At 41.4% G+C, this 26113-nt stretch overlaps 1 protein-coding gene across 1 annotated transcript in view; it reads left to right on the top strand.

The window, feature by feature from the left end:
- The window catches only part of kif21b (kinesin family member 21B), a 72935-nt gene extending 52038 nt beyond the window's left edge, over positions 1 to 20897 (top strand). The window contains exons 25-35 of the mRNA XM_030051429.1: positions 1215 to 1283; positions 1482 to 1592; positions 4488 to 4526; positions 7294 to 7430; positions 8531 to 8711; positions 9056 to 9220; positions 10115 to 10232; positions 10487 to 10657; positions 17530 to 17729; positions 18869 to 19001; positions 20001 to 20897. Coding sequence (XP_029907289.1) covers positions 1215 to 1283; positions 1482 to 1592; positions 4488 to 4526; positions 7294 to 7430; positions 8531 to 8711; positions 9056 to 9220; positions 10115 to 10232; positions 10487 to 10657; positions 17530 to 17729; positions 18869 to 18968 — 1291 coding nt within the window. The 3' untranslated portion in view covers positions 18969 to 19001; positions 20001 to 20897. The remainder of the gene's footprint in view (positions 1 to 1214; positions 1284 to 1481; positions 1593 to 4487; positions 4527 to 7293; positions 7431 to 8530; positions 8712 to 9055; positions 9221 to 10114; positions 10233 to 10486; positions 10658 to 17529; positions 17730 to 18868; positions 19002 to 20000) is intronic.
- The last annotated feature ends 5216 nt before the right edge of the window (positions 20898 to 26113 follow it).

The following is a 26113-nucleotide window of genomic DNA, read 5'->3' as shown; positions in this document are numbered from 1 at the left end:
AATTTCAAGGGAAGTTCTGAGTTTTATAGATGTAGCGAAATAAGCACATGGATTTCTTAAGGTACACTGAGCCTTGGATGATTGTGCCCAATTTTCATTGAGATGTTGCCCTGGTAACAAGAGACTCCACTGCAGTGTTACAGCTTAAAGTCCTGTAAAACAATAAACACAGGCCCTAAGCTAGGGATATCATTTCAGGGGCTTTATCCAACACTCCTAAAGAAATATCTGGCCTCAGGGGATTATTTTCCTGAAGGGACACACTTAAATTTGACACAAGGCTTATCCAGCAGCTGAGTATGGGTCTCAAACCCTCACAAGGGGAAACATTCATCCTGCTGAAGTGTCTTTCAGCAAGACATCGAATCCCCACCATCTGTAGGGCTGATCCCTCTACCACAGCTCAGTGGAGCCTCTGAAAACTGCTTACATGGATCCAAGTAGACAAGGGATCCATGGTCCTGTTTTATAATGTTTTTTTTTTTTTTGTTTGTTTTTTTCCCGGCTGCAGAATTTTTTGGATGGCAGCCCTGAACACATGAAACAGTCAGAAAAATAAATCGTTGATGAGAAAAGAGAGAAAAATGTCACTGAAATAAACAAACTAAAACATCAGTAGACATAAAGTAACATCTGACGTGACATCATCACCACCATGGGTTCAGGGCCAACTAGCCCTTGTCATAATGTCCTGGGAAATATTAAAAAATACATCAAAAAGGAAATACAGATCATTAAAAGGATTTTAAAATGTAATTTCCTGAAAGTTTAATTTCCTGAGAGTTTTTGGGGATGAAGTGATCAGCTATTTCTATGTTCATTTATCTATCATGAACATGTCCAAAGCAAAACCTTGTGCTGACATACCAGAGAAATAAACTTTGTTCGTCATGGAACTGCTCCAGGCAGGGAAAAAGGAAAAAAAAAAAATCACTGAAATTTTATTAGTCCTTGATAGTGGGAAACCAGGTGGTGTATGATTTGACATGTTAATCAACAAATCTTGCTTTAATTGACTAGAATTAGTTATTGCATAAAATCCTTGTTGGTTATCAAGTCCTAGGACCAGTGCCTAGTTTACATACAAGTCTGATCCTTTCTGTACTTTTAACACTGATAGAGCACCTTGAAGCTTACTTTGCTTGTGCGTGTGTGTGTGTGTGTGTGTGTGTGTGTGTGTGTGTGTGTGTGTGTGTGTGTTTGTACACCTTCAGTCCCAGGCAGTCTCGGGGTTATGACACTTCCCCCATGACAAGGAGGAAATCGTACGACCGTTCATTCAGGTACATGTAACGCTTCTGCCTCCAATCAACTCTAAGCGATCATGCAGACGGATTGAATACGTCGGCTGACTGTGTAACACCTTCATGAATCTCCCGGTAACAGAGAAGTAATGGAATAATCCAGGTCTGTTTCTCTGCTTGATTTTGTTTTCTTGTTCGCTCTCCTTGTCCTTCCTCATCCACACCTGCCACCTTCAGGCCCACTGAGGGCTACACCCCTCCCTCTTCCCCTCCACTGAGGACCAGGAATGATCGCAATGTCTTCTCAAGGCTCACCAGCAACCAGACCCAAGGCTCTGCGCTGGACAAGTAAGTACACACACACAGACACACACAAACACAGTCTTGTACACACACACCAAACAGTTGGCCTCCAAATACCTTGTGACTCAGTCCTTTGTTCCATACTCAATACAAAAAATGTTTTGTTAAATCATAACCAAAACCCACATTTCATAATTTTACTGGGCTCCTTCAGGAAAGCGCACATGTTTGGTTTAACTGCTGGATTGTTGAATTTCAGTTTAAGAAGCAGGTGTGAGGAGGACAGTCTGCATTTTGGCAAAGGGTGTTTCATGTGTGTTTTTCATGTTGTTGTTTTTTTCAAATGTGAAATGTGAAAAAATCAGCCAACAGATGTACTTACTAATTCTGAAAATTTTGACGCAAAAATTGTAATTTGCAGTATTCTGTTAGATCAACACAACATTAGTTTTTGTTTTGTTTTGCTTTTAAGCACTATAAATGATTCAGCTCAAAGCAATGGATACTCTCAGGCCTTTTGCTTCCTCTTCACAGTCAATACAAGCTTCGCTGAAAAATGTCACCAGTTAATTTCAGTGTTTGTCTTGTCCCCTAAGTTGTTTATGTTAGTTTTATAATCTTTATTAATTTCAAACAATTCTCAGCTTTATTGACACATAATTGTTTGAGCGGATCCTGGGTGGAATTGGTTGGCTTGGGTGTGTGTGTGTGTGTGTGTGTGTGTGTGTGTGTGTGTGTGTGTGTGTGTGATTCTAGCATGTGGATCCTCATTATCTGGAGCAGGAGTAGGTAAATGATTTGGGTCTTGTCAGTTTTCTGTGCAGCTGTTGTCATTTGCAAACATTTCGACTTGACTCTGGGTGACAGTGTAGGAGGATATTTATGTTTAGGCCAAAGCTGTCTTGTATTTACTTTCCCCAGCAGGACATTTCAGCAATCACAGAGAGCATGACAGCAGAGAAGGATGAGCTGGTGTTAGTTTTTTTTTTTTTTTTTTTTTTTTTTAAAGCATTCTGCTATGCTTTAAAACTTATGATTGCATAATTGGTTCCACTTTGTCATTTTGACAGAAGTTAGAAATGTCCACCTGTACTTTAGTTCAAACATGCCAGACTCATCTGCACTCATATTTTGAATGTAGGTGTGCATGAGCACATGCATGCATGTAGAAATGTGTACATACACACATACACATGTATGCAGAGACTATACATACACGTTTGGGTTGATGTTGCTTCCCAGTAGATGACTTTTGTCAAGGCAGAGAGATATGATTTTACACTTTGGTTTTGCCATGTTGATGTTTCATACTCTAGAATTTCTCACGTTGTGAGCCACACAAAAACAAAAAAACAAAAAAACCCATACATTTCAGTGTCCTTACATTATTGAGACAGCTATGACACTATCACAAGCATAATTTCATAGCCAAATGAAGATAATTAATTGAAAAATGCTAAATAGGTCGTATGAATTATTCGTATGAATTTGGTTTAATTGACTGTCACTCTGTGCAAAGAAAAAAAACTTTGTGGAGTTTTCTGTTCTTTGCAAGTTCACACAAGCTGTTAAGATGCATAAGGAGTATATATGTGTTGCCTAGTTGAAAATAGGTTCAAGGATTTGACATAATAAAAAACCCCCACAAACAAATAATGTTTTATTTTCATAATCGTTAACTGGGTTGTCCAAAGGCTCTAACTTCAGCTTTAACAGGCTATTGTGACTTAATTTTAAACAAAGAAAACACGGCTTTCATGCCATTTCTCCTACATGTCTGTCAGTCAGTTGGAGTGCGACTCTTTGAATCTCATAGGTCTGTTTGTGTAAAATAGACATTACATTTGAACATTTGTCGTCCACAAACAATTAACTTTAAAGGGTTTTATGCCCATGGTCACCACTGTAATACCAAGAAATGGAGGAATTTATAGCCCCTTTTAATGCTGTTGTTCCCTCCAGACATCCAGAAACATTTTGTTTTATTATTTCATGCCCACGATATAAAACACAGGCTGTTGTGGTGACAAACCTGAGGCTATAAAATATTTATAATATAATATACTTTTTATTGCTCTGTTACACACATGCCATTCTTCCCCTGGGCTATTGCTGTATGAACTGGGGGGTGGTCTAGATTTTTTTTCCCTTGACAGCTTGCACAGGCTCGCCTGTGAGTTTGGTTTGACAACCTTATCCTCCAATCAAATGGATTTTTCCCTACTGCTTACCCTATCTGCTATTCCAATTCCTCTTTCTGTATTCCCCTACTTCCTTGATTGCTGGAGAGAGTACATGTGGGAGGGGACGCTGACATCACAGGAGTCCTACATGGGGGGTTTGTCTCTGAAAGACCTAAAACAACATTGTTCACACTAGTTGCATAAAAAATCCAATATGTAGTCCTTGTACCCGAATGTATGACTCCTTTAGCATCAGTGACTCCTCCTTCACTTCCCTGTTTCTTTTGGGACCTTTTCCTCTTCTGTTTACACCTTTAACCTTCAATGTTGGCTCTAACACTGTGAGGGGAAAGTCCTCTAAACCAGCCACTGGTTAGCTTGGGTGCCATTTCTTTAGAGGGATAAAAACAAATGCAACGTATTCCCAAGTGCACCCAAACTACTGGCTGTTTCAACTTTACTAAGCAAACCATCTGGATACATTGGTCAAAGAATACAGCCTAGTCCATGATTATCATTGAAACAAAACTCACTGCATGGCACACTGACTGATAATCATTTGACTAGCTTTATTGTTGACTTATTGTCTCTGACAGTTTGCAAGTGCTTTATATCAAAAACCCTTCTTATAGTCAATCCTCCCTCTACCCTTACATTTAACCCTTTGCCAATAACCCTTCTGTCTTTCCTTAGTGTGGTTAACCCTTTCCTCTCGCCACCCCCACCCCCCTTCCTCCTGCTCCTCTTCTGCCTCCAGGTCGGATGACAGCGACTCCTCGCTCTCCGAGGTGCTCAGGTAGAGGAAACATGTCTGTCAGTCTGTCATTCTGTTTTCCCATTTGCCTGTGACTCACCTGGTCTCTCATCTTGTCTCCACTACTAGTCAGTGCCTCGCCTGGCCTCTCCTTCTTTTCCACCATGGGTGGGGTCAATGTGGTGCATGCTCTAACCTTACTGGCCTTATTGACGGCTTTCTTGACCCACCACCTGTCACCACCTGTGGTGTTGTCATGTGTCTGCACTGTCCATCGCACGCGAGACCTGGATGAACCTCACCACTTTTCCATGGGATAGGGAGAAAAAAGCTAAATTTGAAATACTGCAAATATCTTTTTTTAAATCCAAATCAGTCACCTATTAAACAGATATCTCATACATGACGGCTGGTCAGGTTTGCAACAATTAACACAGCTGTACTGAGTTAACAGATTTCGCACAACAGAATACAGTAAAGACAGGTCATCAGAGCCACTTAGCAATGAAAAAAATAGAATTACAAAAGCAGCCTTTGCTTATTGTTTTCCTTTACAGCAGCTCTTAGCTTTAATGAACAACAGTACACTCTGCTTCTCTCTCTCTCTCTCTCTCTCTCTCTCTCTCTCTCTCTCACTTTCTCTCTCTCTCTCACATGCACACAACGACACAAACTCAGACACACACCCACCCACACAAATACACTGCCACAAATAGATGTACCTCTACCTACCCTAGCCACTGTCTGTCTGCTTTTCGCCTGCATACGCTGATCTCCCTTCACGGTTCCAGAACAGTCCGCTGGCCTCGCGGTGCTTGGCCCTACAACATCCATTAGTGATTTTTTGCATAACACAATACACTATGATACCCTACACAAAGATGCTGATAGAATGGGAACAGTGTTTGCCATTTGGAACAGATCACCACTATAACAAATTGGCTGCTGTATTAAGTGGCGCTGTAGTACATGGAGCCCTTATGGAGCAAAGAACCATATGGAAAGTATTCAAACTCCATATCACCGTATTACCACCTTGTCCGGTATAAAATAGTTTGTATTGAAACAACTACAACGGTTGAATATTACAACATAATGTGGTTATAGAGAAACAGTTTTGTTAGGTTCTATCTGTTTTTCACCAACCAATGAGGACAGAGCTGTATACATACCTCTGAAAAGATAATTGGGTTTCTGACCATCAGAGTGATAAGGTTCGTTCAAATGTCACTGCTCCCCAATTCCCTTCTTTTCATATGAGTTGAACTGTCACGTGCAAACTTTTTCTCCCCTTTTTGTCAAAGATCCATTCCCATTTCAATCAGTCGATCTCCTCAAAAGGGAATTGGACCAGACAGAGGGAGCGGCACGCTGTATGTGATGCTGCAGTCCCTGCATCACTGACAAGTTGTGTAGCTCCTCACATTTTAACTTCCTCTAGATGGGCAGCATCTGATAATCTGACTGTGATGTTGACATGATACATCTCCCCATTTATCCACCCACACCAAAACCCTTTTCCTCGGGACACAAAGAGGATTGGCTCTCGAGGCACTGAACTCAAAGTCAGCTCCCACCTGATTGGCGGAGATGCTGCATGTGATAATGGCACGGGATGTTGTGCTGTGGTTTATTTTTGAGTTGCAGGCTGCTGCAGAGTTGGTCTTCCAGGCTATTGTGAACATCACAATTCTTTTGAGCACACGCTGCTTTTTCTGTGGAAGTTGGTGCTCTTTTGTGTTTTGTGAGAGTGGCAGACATGCATGCATGTTTTCACTATATCATTTTGGGCAAGTGGCTGATGTTTGACATTTTTTGATTTGGTTGGCATTTTTATGCAGTGTTAAAAAATACAGAGGGTGTTGTTTGTTTTTTTATTTAATGTGCATATGTTTGTGTGTGTGCGTGTGTGTGCTTGCACTGGGATGTGAATGTACGTGCGGCAACAGAGGAGAAACACATCGCCATCCTTGACAAGCTTCAAACACAGCCTTCCAGTGCTGTTTCTCTATTTTGCTTGCTCTGTGTAGAAACAAAACTGTCCTAGTTTTGTGTATAATCACAGATTCCCTTTCCCTCCTCACATCTTCTGGCTCCCCCACCCTCCTTCTCGCTCTCTCTCTCTCTCTCTCATTCTCTCTTTCACCCACACCATTGTTATTAGGAAGTCCACCAGGGACCAATTTTCCCACATTCCTCTCTCCTCCTCTCACCCTCTCCCTGTTCTGTCTCACTCTGTTGACTCCTGTCCAGGCTCTCTGGGATTCTGGCCTGTCATGGAGAAAGGGGGGGGGGTCTTCAGGCAAGAGAGATTGAGTGCATGTAATAGGGAAGGGACTGTGTGTGTGTGTGTGTGTGTGTGTGTGTGTGTGTGTGTGTGTGTTAGAGTGACAGAAAGAGCTTGAATTGGAAAGCAGTTCTTGCTGGTGTGTAGCATCTTAATTGGGCCTTCCACAACCAAAATAAGAAAGGGGTGGGTGGGTGAGGGGGCCTTACAGCAGGACAGCAAGATGGAGCGGGTGTCCGCAGGAAATCGACAAAAAGTTGCGTGCATGTGAGTGTGTTAGTGATTGCATGTGTGCGTTTGCACTGTTTTCAGGGGATGACACTGTTTCATGTATCAAACATGAGGTTGGTATGGGTTTGTTTTGTATGTGTCTCAGTATATTGCAAAGAACTTTCTTATTGTGTGCATGTTTGTGACTGCCTGTGACTTACAGTGCATACACTTTCATACATATGCAGGCAAGGACTGTCATGAGGAGTGTGTGACTTTGTATGTGTGTGTGTGTATGTGTGTGACCCTTAGGGGTGTGATCAGTCCCATCGGTGGAGTGAAGGGGGGCCGGACTGCACCCCTACAGTGTTTGTCCGTAGCTGAGGGCCATTCAAAACCCGTCCTGTGTGTGGACGCCACAGATGAGCTACTCTTCACTGGATCTAAAGGTACCAGCTAGAGCCAACACTCCTTTAAAATTGCTCTTAGCTTTTCCTTGAGTAATGTCTCACATAAGCCAAAAATGGCCAAATGTGGTGTACTAAATAGCTGGGACTGTTATGTTGTGTATCCTTCACACAGGATAAACAGCCTGTTTTTTTTTTGATATGACAGTTACTGACAGTCATTGATGTTGATATGACAGCTACTTAGCACATACCATATGGCACTACATACATCATTTCTTTAAGTTGCCATACTTTCCACTGTTTCAGCTTTGAAACAAAAGTCCTGCAGACCAAAAAGCTTGTCACCCCAAGGCCATGCATTTTTCCTGGCTCAACTAGAGGCTTAGGTGCTTATTCAGCCCAGATTTGTCATCGTATCCAATTTAACACCCATATCCCATCTCTTCCAATTTGATCCCATCTATTCCAGTTTTATAGACACTAGTTTTCAGCATTTACTATCATAATATTGTCCTAAGTGTAGCACTCTGGACAGATTCAAATCTTTTAGATCCCTAGTGTTTTATTTCTTTCTCTTTTTTTCTTCTTTTGGAAACAGTGTTAAATTTTGCCACCGGCTAGAAAAATCCTTGCTAACTTGTTGAAAGTTGAAAGACGCTGTAAATTGTGTGCTTCTTATTATCCCCAACACGGCTTTGATTTGGCTTACTCTGCCACCTGTTACCCATCAGAGATGTTGTGCCCTCTGTCAGTGGATGAATCACAGTCTACTCTTGCATCCAGAGCCTATTAAAATCCATTAAAATCTTTCATCAGGTGGCTCAAAATTACAGGTAGGCGGCTCGCCCGAGATTTTACAATCCCGGAAAACCCTGATGCAGTGTTAATGTGAGTTGAGCTGTCTGAATTATATGTAAAAAAAAAGCAAAAGCATTGATGAGTGGCAGCGAGGTGTCTCGCAGGAAGAGCAGAAGTGCAGTTGATTCTTTCTATTAAATATAATATCCGGCTGACCACTGTTAAGGAACACTCATTGATATGACTTTTGTCTTGTGGATTTTAAAGTATGTGTCAAGGGGTCTTCGTTCCGAACTGTATTTCTGAGTATTTAAACTGCCCCTCTCTCCTTTCGGCTCCAGATCGGACCTGCAAGATGTGGAACCTAGTGACGGGCCAGGAGATCGTCACCCTGAAAGGCCACCCTAATAACGTAGTGTCGGTTAAGTACTGCCCGTCCTCTGGCCTCTTCTTCTCTGTCTCTACCTCCTACATCAAGGTCTGGGACATCCGCGATACTGCCAAGTGTGTCCGCACTTTCACGTAAGTCTTTTTTTTTTGTTTTGTTTCGAATTGTCAACCAGCTGGTGCAGATGTGATCACACTGGAAAATTGTAGCTGAGGAGAGATTTGATTTGAGATTTGAGGGAGGAGAGATTTTTTTCTCTACATTAAATAAGGGAAAAGTGACATGAAATTCATCAAAAAAGGCAGCTCTCTTGTCATTACACCTTTTTCTGTCTTTCTCTTTTGCAAATTTGTAACGCTTCAAACGGTATCTCATCCCTCATCATAACTTTGTGTCTCTCTTTCTCTTACTCTCCCTCCTGTGTCCCCCTTGCCCTTATATCTGTCTTTCTGCATGCTGCCTCTCTTCCCTCCCTCAGTTCATCAGGGCAGGTGGTTTCAGGTGATGCGTGTGCAGGCACCACCACCCGCACAATAACCTTCGCCCAGGGAGAGTATCAGATCAACCAGATATCCCTCAACCCCACGGGATCGGTGCTCTACGCTGCCGCTGGCAACACTGTCCGCATCTGGGACCTCAATAGGTACATCCAGTGTTCATTTCTTTTTTAGCTAGCTACAATTTTTTGGGATCTGGATTTGGATGGATGCTCAAATCTCTTAAAGAAATACAGTATTTTGGGCAAAATACCGTTTTTTCAGTTGACTCAGACTGAGGCAAGATGTTTGATACCATTTTCACCATTTACATCCAGTGGTTTGGTTCCTACGGCTACCATTTTGTGTTAGCTTAGCATAAAGACTTGAGATCTATGGGAGTCGTTAGCCTAGCTCTATCAAAGTGAAAAAATAAATCTTACAGCAACTCTGAGGCTGTCTTATTCACCTTATATAGAACATCTTGTCTCAGTCTGGGTATGTAGTATTTTGCCCAAAACTTTGGAATATTCCTTTAAGAGTGTGAATGCTGATTGAGGCTGACATGTCAGATGTTACTCATCCAGAGAGGAAAATCAAGCAGAAGGAGAGGTTGTCAAAAGTTAGCAGAGGAACTCAGAACTCAGGGTTTTGATGTATGTGCAGTCAAATGTTTTCAGCTACCCATTTCTGGCCTCCTGTGACAACACCGTCTTCTCCTGACTTTTGCTTTTTTATAATTCAGAAGGGAAATGATTAACAGATTAGACGAGACAGTTTACGCTTAGGGGCTCTTATATATTCAGTGACGCATAAGAACCTCCAGAAATGAAAAAAAATGTATGTATTAAATATTCCTCAGTATCACCCCTGCCTGTGGCATCCCCTTGTCCAAACAGGTTTACTTCACTTACGAGAAGGAGAGTGATTTTATTCAGTGAAACAGGCACCTTGGATATCAAATTCATGCAAGTAATGAATTGCACCGACCTTCCCCTTATTTCCTTTGGTGCATGCCTGTGTGTGTGTGTGTGTGTGTGTGTGTGTGTGTCTGTGTTTAGGATGCAGGCAATGGGGAAGCTGACAGGCCATATAGGCTCAGTCATGTGTCTGACAGTGGGACAGTCTTTGCTCGGCAAAGACCAAGTCATCACAGGCTCCAAAGACCACTACGTCAAGGTACCGAGTCCTACACACACACACACACACACACACACACACACACACACACACGCACACGCACACGCACACGCACACACACACATTCAGATATGCACATGCATTCGTGCCAAGCCTCAAATGTCATCCACCATGTCAACCACCAGCTCATAAAAGATGCATGCACACATGGACATACAGTATATGGTCTCAGTGAATGATTCCCAGATTTTTGCTCCCCTGAAGACTGCCCTACTTCCTGTTTACTCCCCCAGGTGTTTGACGTGGCTGAGGGCACTCTGGGTAATGTAGGTCCAGCCCATAACTTTGAGCCACCCCACTACGACGGCATTGAGTGTCTGGCCGTCCAGGGAGATGTGCTCTTCAGTGGATCCCGAGACAACGGCATCAAGAAATGGGATCTGGAGCAGCAGGAGCTCACTCAGGTGTGTGTGTGTGTGTGTGTGTTTGTGTGTGTGTACGTGAAGTATGTGCCTGTGTGTGGTAAGATTTGTATGATGGAGATAACAGGGCCCTTAGGCTAGAGTCTAAAAATCTTTTTCACCTAGCTGTTGACTGCAGGTTATCCCACAAACAGCATATGTGTGCAGTGGAGTGTGAGCTTAGCAGGGAGCAGAGTGACTATACATTCAACTGAACAAGGAGTGCACATATTAAAATTTAAAACATTGCCTCTCTGTCCCGCAAAATTTTCCTCTACTGCTGCCCATAACACCACTCAGCATCACGAGCCTCCTGCCTCCTTCAACAGAAACAGGTTGCTATCCCTTTGAGGAATGATCTTTTTTTTTGTGTATTGGGCAGAAAACCAGCCTTTCCACATAGCATCTGCACATGCACCGTGCCACATTAAAGGAGCAGTTCACCCAGAATTAAAAAACAAATAAATAAATTAGATTTCCCCACTTACCCCTTGTGCAGTCTATCCATCCAGACAGTTTTATTTGTGGTGTGGTGAGGTTTCTAGTCTGCTCCTGTCCTGCAGCACCTCAGTCCAATGAGGCTACATGGGTTTTTGCTTATGGAGCTCAAACTGTCAAAACATTTAAATGTGAAAAAAAAAAAAAAAAAAACAATGATACAGATACCCAGTGTAATCCACATCCCTTGAGGGCGAAGAGTTTCAATGGGAATTATCTCCCTCTAAAGAACACTGGGACACTCTACACCTCTGTCCCTGAGGAGTACAAATTCAGGCTGGGAAATATAGATGCAGGTGTTTTTTTGGCAGGAAATAGCTCTTAGAAAAACTCTTTGCCAAGGGCTGTGGATTAGATAGATTGCACAAGGGGTAAATAAAATATCTTCTGTGTTTTGGCTAAACTGGATACTGGATACTGGTATGACAATTCCTTTGATTGGTGAAAGCTAAATTGATTAGCTACTTTTGGGAAAGAATGAAAGAAGAGAATTTGGGGCATCTTGTTTGTCCTTTGGAGGATGAGTGAGAGGGGAGTTGAGGTGAGGGAGTGAATGTGAGCAGTGTGTAAAATTTCAAGACTCTCTGTAGCATCTTGTATTGCATGCTTGTTTTTATCTGGGGTAGCTTAGGCCCTCAGACCTCAGATAGCAGGTCAGGCTAGGAAAGTCATGCAGCTGAGAGGACACTGTTCTGTATCTGTTGTTTTTGCAAGTTGCTGAGTGTTGAGGAACTTCTGCTGTTGAAACTAAATACCTGGACTGTTGCTGCCTGCCTGTGTTCTACATCAGGTACAAAGTTGTCAACAAGTCATTGAAATATCCCCATCTGGAGTGTTTATGTCCCTGTGATTAATGTTAAACGATTTGGGCAGAATATAGATTCAAGTGTGTGTGTGTGTGTGTGTGTGTGTGTGTGTGTGTGTGTGTGTGTGTGTGTGTGTGTGTGTGTGTGTGTGTGTGTGTGTGTGTGCGTGTGGGTGGGTGTGTGCGTGTGTGTATGTATTTTGCTGTTCTTTCTGCTAGGACAGAAAGAAAAAGAAGCTCTGAGCTCCAACTCATATGAGCCCGCTCTTTATTTCCCTTGAGGACAGACCAAATCACTGGCCGGCCAACCAAGCTATCATTCTTGACATGCATGCACGTGTGTGTGTGATGGCCTGTGTGTGTGTGTGTGTGTGTGTGTGTGAAAGAGGGAGAACGAGAGAGGGAGAGCGTAGTTAGGGAGGGATGTGACTGTACTGTCTGCAAGGGCAGTAGTGCATGTTGGTCTGTGTGTTTTAGCTGCTCCACAGCTTATTAAATCTCAGTTTGAAGAAACTGAAACCTCTTTTGCTGGTAGTGCCTTCCAGTGTGCACTGCTCTGCAATGCTGAGAGACCTTCTCTCTCTCTCTCTCTCTCTCTCACACACACACACACACACAAATTTAACACATACAGATACGCAGCAGTTTCTGTCCTTGTGGGAATACTGACTTCTACTCAAAGAATGTGTGAGAAAAACAGCAATATAAGGCAAATGTAATATCAACTGTTTGTCTTTATCTAGAATAATTTTACTTACTTTAGAAATATAAAATGTTAAAACAGACACAGTTGATAACGTTTCTAGCATTAACTTCTTTTCTATCATGTCCAGCTAACCTTTTCATTTTTATTTAAATTGTATTAGTAAAATACACAGCAGCTGAATGAGACACACTAAAACAATCATACTGATTATTTTCTGTTTATACCATCATACCAGCAGTGGCCAGGCATGCAGTGGCACACTCCAGCTACCATCCTGCAACATTTCATGCCACTGTCTTATTTTCCAGTTTCGCTGCTCCTTAAAATACATTTTTCTATGAAAAAAGCTGTTTTGTACTTCAATAAGGCCAACTACTTTCAGCTAGTCTGTTGTGTGGTTTTCACAGGCGTTTTGACTAATTCACATGCCTGTATATACAAAGCAGTCTCTATGGTAACCACAAACCCTCAGCTGATTTTTTCTTTTCTTTTTTTTTTTTTTTTTTTTTACATTTTGCTACAATGATGGTGATAGTGGAACATGAAATAAAGTCATTATTGAATGAAGAAGACGAGATCTTAAAGTTTGCTTTTATGATGAAGAGGGTGAAAACATAACAGGGCAATAGTTACTTATGTTATTTCATTTTTTCCGTTTCATGACACACATCGTGTGAGACATCCCAGCGCTGTTGCGGCAAATAGATCAGAACAATGTATTACAATGAAAGAAATAACGAATTGAACAAGAAATTGAAATAATCACACAACACTTTAATTTGTAAATACGAGCAGGCATGTGAATGCCAGCTGCTACAGAGCAATATGGCCTCACTGTACAAATCAGAGCAGGGCTTTTAACATTTTCCATTATGATCACCTTCCAGTTTGAAAATGTCCAACTGGAGCTTATTTAGAGGTCTTAGCCTGTTTGTGCAGCAGTAATGGCACAAGGACACATGGACAAAATACACCTACACACACCTTCCAATTGTAGACACAGTGTTTTACTCGTTATCTAACATTGCTTCAGCTGTGACAGGGACAAGCTGTGGCGCCAGTTGGGAATTCAGTTCATGGAAAACATCCTGCCACTGGAGCCGTCCCTCTTTGTCTTGCTTTGTTCAGAGTGTTAGCTCTGAGGATAAAGTCAATAGAGTGTCAACATTTGAAAAGTGGAAGGAAAGTACTGCGTCAACATCAGGGCATTAAAGCCCATCCATAGCACAGCCACAGGTGTGTGAGGACAGGGGTGGTGTCTCTTGCATATCTTCTGTGTATGCTAATAAGGCATTCTGTAGGTGGATGTAGCTCGCTCATTTGCATGAGCAGTAACACACACAAGCAGCACTATAAGCCGTTTTGTTTCTTTTAAGGTTTTACTTAACCTTTATCTAGACAGGCTGAATAAGACGTTTTTGATCATTTAGGCTATCTCCAAAGCCTGAAGTAAATCAACACAAATAGAGAGTCAGTGCCAGCACTCTGTCGCCTCAACCTCATTTATGAAGCCACCAACACAATCCATTTTACAGCATCTTCAACGCAGTCGCCTCTGCCTAATTATGTAATAAAACAACTGTGGCATAGAATAGCATAGAATATATTAAAATCTGACCCTGAAACTGCGTCCTCCAGGCTTGATGCTCCTGGCTTTCCCTGTGCTGTAAGCCGTCTGTTTAAATACTCACTGAAAGGCATGATGTTTTTTCTTGACGGGATATGCTATAGGGTATAGGGATATAGTGTATGATTACATTGCATTGTATGTAATATGGCAATTCCATGTTCCCTAAAAAACATCTTAACATACTAAAATATGTCAACTTTGAGCGTTTTTGCCAGTGAGCAGGCGTGACTTTTTTTTAGCATGCTTATCTAGCTCTTATTGCTAGATGGTGGTAGTTTCTGTGAAGTGATGAAACGATTTAACACATTTTAACAAACTGGTGTTGCTAGAAATATGTATGGTGTCGTAGATATAGGGTATCTAACTGAAAAGTAATTGCTGAAAATAAGAATTGATAAGTTATTGTGTATAGTAGCAGCTGAGCATCATTTGAACACCACAGTATATCTGTACATTGTTGCTGACTATGTACATCCACGTCTTTCAGGTGGATACTGCAGGATAACATGCTAAAATCTCAGTAAAGCTCCCCGACCTTGGCAGTGACTATAGTTTTCTTCTGCACAGTGCCTAGATCTTAGCCTTGTAAAGCACCTTGAGATGAGGTGGAACAGAAGGTCAGCTGCATGATAATGCCATGATATCTATAAAAGCTGTGTGATAATAGTGAATCAGCAAGGACAAAGTTTTGCAGCATCTTGGTGAATTGTACCTTGAGGTCTTCAAGTTGTTCTGTTGGCATAAGTGGGTCTTTCATGGCACAAGCCAGGTGTAACTGTATATACTGTAGATTCTTATGCTGTAATATAGATGCTATATCCACCACCAGTTGCCAAAGCAGCTCCCATAGTGTTGCTCTCACAGTAACCTTAAAATGTGTGTGTTCTGCATTATAAATCGTAGGGAGCTACTGACTCATGCTATTAGGTTTATAGGTCTTTTGCCCCACTGGCAAGCAAGACCTAAGACCAGACAAAAAAAAATTCTGGGTTCCAGTTCCCGACCGAGTGTCCCATTTAACTCCCGAGTCAGGTTATTTTATTGGCCTCTGTGTAAAAATGAAATAAAAAAATAAAATAAAGGCACTATGTACTGAGTGTGACCTTGTTGGCATTGGTCAAAAGTTGAGCAGGGCTTTTATTTTGATCTATGCTGCACTCGCCTTATTTGTGATGTTCTCGTGTAACTTCGGAAAATAAGTTCATGGAATCACGTGCCACCGACAGGACTGGCTGGAAAGTATGGACTTCCGCACGCTGTGTGTGATTTGTCCTCGCAAACCACCAGTGAAAATAATCCGACTACAAGAGAAAACCTTTGCAGATGTAGTGAAAGAGGTGAAAAGTGCCATTGGAAATTTGCAAGTGCAGCAGGCAAACATGACGTGGGATCCGTCATGTTTGCCTGCTGCCCCCACTGTGGAGCTTGGCGCTATGGCGGTGGGCGTGATGGGTGTATTCGACTTCAGGTACCTAGCACTGCAATGCAAGCCAGAGACACCTCCCTCTGCTAGTAATAACGCTGCTCTGTCCGTTAAAAAGGTGGTAACTTATGCGAATATTGAATTAATTATATTTAAAAAGCAACCCATGCATTGCTTCCGAAAATCAAAAAAAAAAAAAAAAAGAATAAAATAAAATAAAATCCCTACCTACCCATCCTTCCCATGAATAAATAAAATAAAATAAATCCCCCCTACCCATCCTTAAAATGCTAAATAAAATGCTAAATAAAATAAAATAAATTCCCTACCTATTCATGCCCTTAAATGACAAGGAACCGGAACCCAAAGTATTTTTTTGTTTGGCCTAAGGATTTATCTGTCTGTACGTCTGTCTGTCCGTCCTTCCATTTGTCCATCCATTAGTGAATGTGAATCTTCTAGATTTTGGTGATCTCATGATCTTTCCTGTAGCAGGCCAGTAGGAACAAAACTGAGAAACTAAAATAAGCTAACATAGAAATAAGCTTACATAAAAAAAAACAGTGACAATTAGAAACAAATAAATCACAACCAGAAAAAAATAAAAGCTAGCATGTTGTTGAGAGTTAAAACAATTATAATATCTGAAGGGCTTTTTGCGCTGCAATATGAGATTTTAATATTATTAGGACAAATTAAATTGACCATCACATTCTTGTGATGTTGCTTCATTAAAGACTTGGTTCACTTCTCCTAAATGATTTTTCTATTTAATTCAATAGAGAAATATACCTACAAAAATGTGGGGAAGAGAATGACGTCCATTTACAAGTTAATTTACCGACGCTTGAGGGTTTAATGCTGGTTTGGTACTTCACACTAAATTATTGCAGTTATCTTTCTGCTCATGCAGTCCACAGTATTTTAAAGCTGATGCTACTGTGCAACCCAGGCTGTCAAGGACTTACAATTAAATGCAATAATGCTAACTGGAGTAAAAACAGAAAATAACATTGTTTCTTTGTCTTAAACAGTTTCAGGCATTTGAGAATCTTTTTTGTTGTTTGTGACAAAATAAAACATCTTTTGTATCAGTAGTTTATAATAATACTTTTGCTACACTGCAAAGGTGTCCAGCTTAAACTATTTTTTTGACAGTACGTGTAAACTGACATGGATGTTCTGCACATCATAGTTGCTCTATAATTGGAAATCCTAAGAGACACTTGAACAATGTATAGAAACCAAAGGGTCTAATTATTTATAGCCATTGCCTGTTAGAATTATCTCTCTCTCTCTTCTAATGAGGGTTATGTCACTGTGTGGAATGCACCCAGTGTTACAAACCTCTTTGTTGTATGTGAGTCTTTGCTGCACAAAGTTAACTCCAGGGTATACACACTGATTCGTAAATTAAGAAATGTATTTGGATAGCTGGGCCTAGACATGTACCTCAGGTGCCCTGTCCATGTATCTTCAATATGTTGAGCACAGACTGAACTCGGTTCTGTGTGTCCAACTGCCCAAATGGCAAATTGTCTTGACGACTCATGACATACACACATGTATGAATCCCATTTCCAGGATTCCACAAATATCTTGGTAAATATAAAACAAAACCAATTCTGATTGGCTTTTCTAATATCCCAGTTAAACAAACCTCTGACTTCATAATTAAATATTATTGAGCTAAATTAAAATCATACCAGTAGTTAGGTGTCACCTGGCAACTATTTTGTTAATTTCCTGTTGAAGAATATGTGTATATCCAGCTGTGATCTAAGAGCTCTCTCTCCATTCTGTCATCCCATAGCAAATCCCCAATGCTCACAAGGACTGGGTGTGCGCCCTGGCGTACGTACCAGGCCGGCCCATGCTGCTGAGCGGCTGTCGGGGCGGCATGTTGAAGGTGTGGAATGTGGACAACTTCACCCCCATAGGAGAGGTCAGAGGTCATGACAGCCCCATCAATGCCATATGCACCAACTCGAAGCAGATCTTCACCGCATCCAGGTAAAATCTGTCAATCTGTTTACCTGTCTGTCTGTCCATCATTCTGTGGAAGTCTTAATTTCTTCAGTTTTCTATATTATTGCAAGGTTAATGCTGAATGGAAATTCATAAACTTGATACATTTTTCAGTCTGTTTTTATTTATCAGGTCAAATTTGTAAGTGGAAAAACTTTTACATGAAATAAAAAAAAAAAAAAAACATATACATTTAAAGCCACTGTAAGAGTCAAAGAAGCCATTTATTTCTACAGTTAGATAGGCTACTTTTCTTTCTTGCAAAGCAAATTAGTATTTACAGTTTGACAGATTGGTTGAGTTTATTAACATTTATAAAGGCAGTATGAGCTGATATAAGTTTGATCAGCTTAGAGCTGAATCAGACGCACTGTGATTGAGGTCAGTAGGGTTATCAGGGAGGTTGGGTGGTTGAGGACTAGAGAACATAATGTAGTGTTTCACAATGCTATAGAGGGAGAACAAAATAGCTCGTCTGTGTTCGTGGTCACGCTTATCCTGCTTTTCACAACAAGATGTTGTCCATTCCAAGTGGAATACTGGCTTATGAGTCATCCCACATAAAGCCTGAAGCAGTAATCTATGTGTATATGAGTGCATCTGTGTGCTTAGCCTCATTCAGCTGGGAGGACAGCATACTACATCCTGTTTTTCTCCAAATCTAGCAAGTGTTTTGTTGTGCCCCATGCTGCATTAGAAGGAGATAATGTGTGCTTGTTTGCTTGTTTGTATGTGTCTGCTCGTCTGAGTGGGACATTCTCTGCCTCTGGTCTCTCCGCTCTTTCCTCTGTGTACTGTCTACATTTTTTTCACTTTATCATTCAGCTGTCTAACTTGTACTGAAGTTGACTAACTCACTTTTCCCTTCTTCTCTGTGTCTATTGGCTGTCTTCTTCCTCTCTCTCTTACTTCTGTTTGCCCACATCCTCATAATTCACTGCTCTTTATTATCGATTACTCTTCGCCTGTTTTTGTTTCTCTTATCCTTTCTGTCTGTGGACTATTATTTCCCCTTGGTATCTTTTTTTCAACTCCTCTCTTACTGTCACCTCTTCTCTCCCTCTGTGTTTCACTTTGACCCTCACCACCCTCTGTCACACCCTGCCACACCTTGGCTTCCCCAGTGACTGCAGGGTGAAGTTGTGGAGCTATGTGCCAGGCTTGACCCCGTGTCTACCTCGACGGGTCCTGGCCATCAAGGGCCGAGCCACCAGCCTCCCATGATTGCCCGTGCTTCGCCAACCCTCCCCTCCTCTGGTACTCTCGCGCTAATTTCCACCCTTATATCCCTCTCCATATTTCTTTCCCCTGCTCTATCTGCATTCCTTCTTTTCTTTTTCTCATTTTCTGTTTCCACCCTCCTGGTTACCTTTGTGTCATTACTTTATTTTGCTATTGTTTACCACCGTTATTCATCATTGGTCACCCTGGATTTCTGTTTGTCTTATGCGCTCGGTTTAATTTGTTTTTTAAGTTTCACCATGGTTTAAAAAAAAAAAAAAAAAACTGGCTTTCTGCTGGTTCATTTACAGCCTCCTGCCTCCACTAAGACAAACTGTTATTTGTTCATTTACTCATAATTCTGCTAAGAATAGATTTTCTCCTCTCCTGTGCCAGTTCAGTATGGTTGCTGCACCTGTTATGCTAGTTAACACCTTCTACTTTGGCCTGCCAGTATACAGCAGAGCTTGCTCTATTGGAGTCTGACGTTTAGCGTCACCTAACACCAATATAGTTGCACAGTCAAACCTCCTTGGGTTGATACTAGTTAGTTTTAATGTAAAATATAATGTGTCTGGGAATGTGCAATAAAATGAAAATTGAATTGACCATTCAGTGGGGAGTTGAGCTCTCACTGCGGGAAGGATAATTAAGTTTATTTACAGTTTTTGATGTGAATGTACTTCTCCATTTTTCCGAAGAGATCTCTTTGTTACACTGGGTGGTCAGCTGGAGAAGAGTTTTTTTTAATTGATTATGAGGAGAAAGGCCAAAAAAGATGAAGTAGGTGTGTGTAGGGGCTTAGCTAGGTGTGGGTTTGTGTGCATGTGTGATTTTCGTGTGTGTGTGTGTGTGTGTGTGAAAATAATGTTTTTTGAAATATTTCTCTTTTTTTGTTGGTTGTATAATGGGTTGTTTATCAGTGGAAGACTAACCCTGACTTGTATTGTGATTTTCCTCCTCTGTTATACTCTCCTTACTTTCCTCTCCCCATTTCTCTCTCTCTCCCTCTCTCTCTAATCTATCTCTCTGTAGCGACATGACAGTGAAGATCTGGCTGTCTAAGGCATGGAAGAAGAGGTGACAATGGGAGTGACAGAGTGGTTCCTATGTTGGCCATCTTGCTGCGACTTCCACCGCTGATCTGTGAACTGTTCCTTCAAACACTGAGGCGTGACATTGAAATCACAGCTTCCAAGGCAATCAAGGTGTTTTTCTTTGTCACTTTCCAAACTGACGAAATGGAAGTGGAATATTTATTCAAAGGCAAAGCAGTGGACTATTTGCCTTTCTTTGTTTTACTGCCAATTTTGAAAGTGCCATTCAGGTATGAGTTTATTTGGACAGGATAAACCACATCATCCCAAGTAGGGATACACCAACCATTTCTTATGACATGACAACTCGCATTGTCTGACATTTAAAGAAGAAGAAAAAAAAAGTGTCCTTCTGTTCTTTTTACCAGTGTTTCTTTGCTGGAACAAAGCAACAAGAACAAAAACAAAATCAGAACAATGGGAGATGTACTTGCTCAAAGACATGTACATTCATGTATTTATTTGGAAAAGAATTGGGCCGAGGACAGAACCCAGGGGGATGCCATTTCTGACCAACTAGTAAGGGGGACTGATTTTTCCCCCTTCAGGACTCTTTGTGCTCTGTCAGCGAACACTTTGGTGGTCCGTATGGTGCATATAAAAAAAAAAAAAAAAAGCTAGCATTTATACAGGTAGATGTCATGTCCACAATGGTGGATTCCAATTGGACATTTGGTGATTTGGGGTTAGCCATCACAGGAATATTACAGAGAAAAAGCTACTGCTAACCTCCACACATGATCACAAACACATACACTGTGTAAACTGGATTCACTGCTTAGCTGTTTATTTCTTTACCCCCCAAAATGCCCCCACTCACTCTCAGTATATCACTGAAACCATACTGTGCTCAACAAGTCCTGTTTGATGTTAATTTTATTTTTCATGTCCTTATTTTAATTTATTATTTTCCCTACCTCAGTTGTTGTGGACTTAGTGTACTGAGTCAGGTGGGGGTGTTTTTACGTGTGTCAGTGCACAAAAAGCTGGTGCTTGACATTTTGATGTCTTTATTTAATATCTGGCTTTTCATCTCTGTGCGGATGTGTCCTCTGTGGCCCCATGGCCATCAGGCTGTCAGGCTGCTGACCTAGCAAATAGAAAAGCACCAGGTCCAATAGCACAAGTAAGGTAGCACTGGCCCAGGAGGAGTTGACAGGACTGTGTTATCTGCCCTGTAAATGCTTACTCCAGCAGAACTGAGAGACACCCCCTGCAAATGCACGTGCTTATGCGCCCACACCAATGCACATGTGCAAATACACACACACACACACACACACCACACATACACGCATACATCTCTGCCATTGTCTGTGAGGCAAGTACTCCATTGGGGCCAAAGTGCCAGATCATTATCTCTATGATCCTACAGTATGCGGCCCAGGCTCGCCACTCAAACTCCACGCAAATGGCAGCTGGAGCCCTACCAATTTCTTCTCCTCTGCTTTCAGCTTCACTCTGATTTTTAAGGTTAGTGATGGTGTCAGATTGACTTACTGAAAGGTCCACCTCCTTAACAGACACTTCAGCTTCTCTGGGAAGCCTATTTAATTAGAGCTCTCACAGCTCGAGCAGCTGCTTTTTAGGCAGGACTGCTGGAGTGAAAGTAGGTCATTATGGAGAAGGAATTTTTTATTATTGAAAACCTGATTTTCTTCCATCATTTGCTGCTATATGAAAAGAAAGAAACTGCTCTTGTAACAATGCACAAATCTGTTGATCTGGCAGGTTCTGTGTAGACAACATGTACAAACACACACATAAAACATGGACACACACACAAGCACACAGTGGATGCTTAGGTTTTTCATCTTGTTTGACAGGTCTTGGCATTCCTCACTGTTGATTTAGAGTCTCCTTACTGAAAAATATTCATCAATCCAGCAGGAGACTCCACTAGCACACACACACACACACACACACACACACACACACACACACACACACACACACACACACACACACACACACACACACACACACACACACACACACACCCACAGGCATAATCCCAGACTAAGAAGTCAGTTTCATTATCTTTTCATTGACTGACACTTCTCTAAGTATTTAGAGGAACAAGCACACCAGTTTCAATTTATGAACACTTCTCAGTTAAATATTACTTCAAAATGACAAGCAGCTGTTAAAAGAGCCATGCTCCTAATCTCACTTTAGTCTTACCACTTGATAAACACCCAAGTCATGTCTGTGTGTAGTTCTGTCCTGAAGCCTGGGGATCACAGCTGAGTTTTGTACACTCTGAAGTCTCCCTACCCTTTCTGTTACTGCGTGCACTTTTCCTCCTTAAGGATCCAGGAACAAATGTAGAATGGTAAATATTTGTTTAAGTTTGGATGACAAAAACAAAAAAATCATAGGCAGAAGTTAGCAAGTGGTTCCGACATGAGCTCCGCAAATTATCAAATAGTGACTTTTTTGTCCGTCCCTCTTTTTGTTGATTTATCTAAAATGAATTTGAAGCTGCTCGCGCTCCAGGAGAAATTATAGCCGTTGCGTTTTTCTTCTTAAAGTTGTGTGTTTATATGTGTGTGTGTGTGCGTGTGTGTGTGTGTGAAAGGGATGTCTTTAAAGTGATGTCTATGACTGCATTTGTGTGTGTGCGTGCGTGCGTGCGTGCGTGTGTGTGTGTGTTAGGAGAGAGCTGAACTGAGAAATACATTTTGATTAAGCAGTCTTGGTTTTAATGTTTTGCTATGCTTTGATACTCAGGTAAGGGATGCAGGATCATTTTAGTCGTACTGTTTTCATTTGACCCTGTGAATTTATGTAGCTCACACATTTGACCAAATGCCTTGTTGGAAAGATTTTGTTGTCCAGAAGAAAAGGTACTTTCAATTTTTTCTCCCCCTCTTGAGAAATGCTCATTGTTTTGTTGCTTTTGCCTCTGACTCCCTTTATTTATCTATGTACTGTGTTTTTCTGTACAACAATGTACACATTTTAAACGACATCTCACTTCAGAATCTGGCCAAAGCTGAAAGTCTCGCAATTTGCTAAAGATGTGCACTGAATTTTGACCACAATTGTTTGTTTGAAATCAGTGTATGGGTATTTGTATGTGGGGTGTCACAATGAAATATTGTGGTCAAACTTGGGTGAATGGTACGAAATGTGGTCAGCGGGGAAATTAACCTGCATAGCATAATAGGTTGTATACTTGGACCTCCCCTGGGCCCTACACTGTACACTATGTACTCTGTACGTTGTGCCAATTAGGCTAACTGACTCTAGCTCACTGTCTGTGTGGTGAGTTTCAAGCTGTAACATTGCTAAAACAGCCTTTATCTCTCTGCTTTTTTCACTTTTCCAGAGTCCTAGTCATTTCTAGATAAGACTTTGTAGTACTGTAGCTTTAGGCACTCTCTGAAGTGCCCCTTGCTTGTACATTTGCTGAAGGCTGCATGATGTTGGTGGTATTGATAGGTTTATGGACGTCTCAAAACCGAGCAGTTCAATGGGCAAGGTCATCCTCGCTGAATTTTCAGTATTGATGTATAATGCCTGGATGGGTATATATCGAAATCCCTGAGGGTTTTGGCCAGTTTAGCGGATTGTGAACTGTTGATAGTCATGCATAATCATGCATAAAATATGATTGCAAAAATGTTGCTAGCTTCACAAAAAATGTTCCCCCAAAGGGTTTAATAAAGTGAAGGAGAAGCCTTAAATTATTATCTTGCAACGGTTGAACCTACCCATTTTGCTGTGAGTTCAGAGACTTCTTCTGCCGATGTCTAAACCACTCCTTTACTTGATAGTCTGTATATAGATGTGTTATATTGTTTTTATATTACAGAGGAGATTAAGTCATGGTTGATTGACTTATCGGTTATCAGCTGGCCTTGATATAATCTCTGTAAGTTAGGATTTACATGCACTTTTGATAATGAGTACTGCTGTGAACACTCTACAAGCCGTTTCCCAGATATATATCAAGCCTAGTTTTAGACCAAGTTTACAGAGTTTAGTGGTCTTAAACTAGACTTAAACCACTGTTTAGATCTAGGTTTAGTAATTAATCTTTGGGAAGCTGTCACTATACATCGGTATTTATGTCTGTGCTGATACAATATATATGATTTAAGGCAAGACAGGAAAAAAAAAAGTCCCCCAACTGTCCCCAAGTGCTCCTGCCTTTCAAGTCCCTTTGGTGTATGTTACCTTATAAGAATTTTCACTTTGATAGAATACTTTCTCTGTGCAGCACACACACCTTCATAGACGCTCAGGAGAGTCAAACTTATTTACTCTGGCTATCTGCTGGCATTCAGGCATATTTTTCCGCAGCTCTTAATATTAGCAATTGCAAACAGGTAATATTACTCTGCAAAATGAGATCAGGGGCACAGGATGATGTAATCCTGCTTTGATCTATCTCCTCTTGTTTGTTATGTGGGCAGCAGGGTGGGGCAATTATTAGGGAGGCTTTTCTTCAGCTAGAAGGGCCAGATCAGTCTCATATGACCGCAAGCGTCTGCCCTGCTGCAGTGTCCTTGAGCAAGACACTGAATGCCTGCATGAGCTGGGTGTGCTGGTCTGCAGCTGCCCCTGTTCTTTGAACTCCTTTTGGCAGGACGGATTATAAAAAACAACAAACAATATGAAGGAAAAAAAGGTTTAGTATGAAGGAAAAAAAATGCAGGTTACCACAGCCTCCAGTTTTAGTAACCCATCATTCATGAACTCCAGCAGAGGTTTGTGCTCTAAAAGTGGAAACTGTTCTACCAAAGCTAAATATCGTTTTAACACCTGATACTTTGCTCAGTCCTTAACTGCTCTCTCTGTCTGGTTGTCATAACTACACAACAGATGAGAGAGTCAGGCTGCAGTGGCCACGCTGAACACCCATTTGCTAACCTTAACACGAGCACCTGATTGTGTGATTACCAGCTCTAGCACTTTCTACCCAGCCCGGCCAACTTGTGATGGCAAGGAAGTGAACCGAATGGCGTCTTAGCTTCAGCCTCCTGCCTCAGCCACCAGGCCCCGTTGCCTTACATATAGAAGCAGAATGTGTATGCAGGACACTGATCAGTGAAGTCATCCACTTAAAATGCTGAATTTATTGTGAAATTGTTTGAAGGATTGTGGATTGTCCTATGGATTGCGGATTTGTAATTCTATTTCAAGTGAGAGCATGAACCAGCAAGGCGTCTCTGCTCTGCTCATTTTATCACTATGGCTGAAATGACTTTCAACTTTGCCTCAGGCGGCTGTGCTGCAGAGAGCGGGGGATAGCATTTAGACACGATCAGGAGGGCTGCTGATCAAGAGGGCACTTCACCGCTCTGCTGCTTGGCGGTGAATCACCAACACACGCAGACATGTTTTCTCTGCTATGGCTGAAATCGTTTTTCTCCAGGTGTGCGTATGTGTGTTCTCTGGGCGAGGTCACATATGTGTCACTGTTTGTGAAATGTGTACTTTTAGGACATAAATGCAAGGTCAAAGGTCATTTGTGCCTTTTATTGCACAGACTATTCCCTCTTTAATGAGTGTAAATGTGTGTACAGCTTTTAATTTCTTTGTTGTTTTTTTTAAATCTGACAATGTGCATGTGACCAAACCATGTAAAATATCTTGACTGTAAATAATGTAAGTAAATATTTAATGATGGATCCAACGTTCCCTCGACAAAATAAAAAAAAAAAAGTTGAAAACATCTATGCTTTGTGTCTTGCAAACACCAAACCCATGATGATATTTTTGTCAGTACTATTCACTTGACAATTTTTTCATAGTTTAGATAACGAGGACACAGAAAAAAATCTGAGTATGGAGAAGGTGAAGAAAGCCCCTTCACATTCCCACTGGTCCATTTCTCCAAGGAATAAGCTTTCCAACCGGAATATATTAATGAACTTCTCTTACCATTTACCCAGAAACCCAGACGCCACAACTTAGCAATTTACCTCCTCCATTCAAAAGAAAGACCAACGAAGAATGAAGAAAATCAACCATTACCTTGCAGATACGCAAGAGGAGTTTATCGACTATTCAAGACAAACGGGCAAGAGGGTTGTGGAG

Source organism: Myripristis murdjan, chromosome 5, assembly GCF_902150065.1.
Source record: "Myripristis murdjan chromosome 5, fMyrMur1.1, whole genome shotgun sequence".
NCBI classification, from domain to species: Eukaryota; Metazoa; Chordata; class Actinopteri; order Holocentriformes; family Holocentridae; genus Myripristis; species Myripristis murdjan.
The sequence above is the reverse complement of the archived record's forward strand: the minus strand, read 5'-3'. Positions and strand labels throughout refer to the sequence as shown.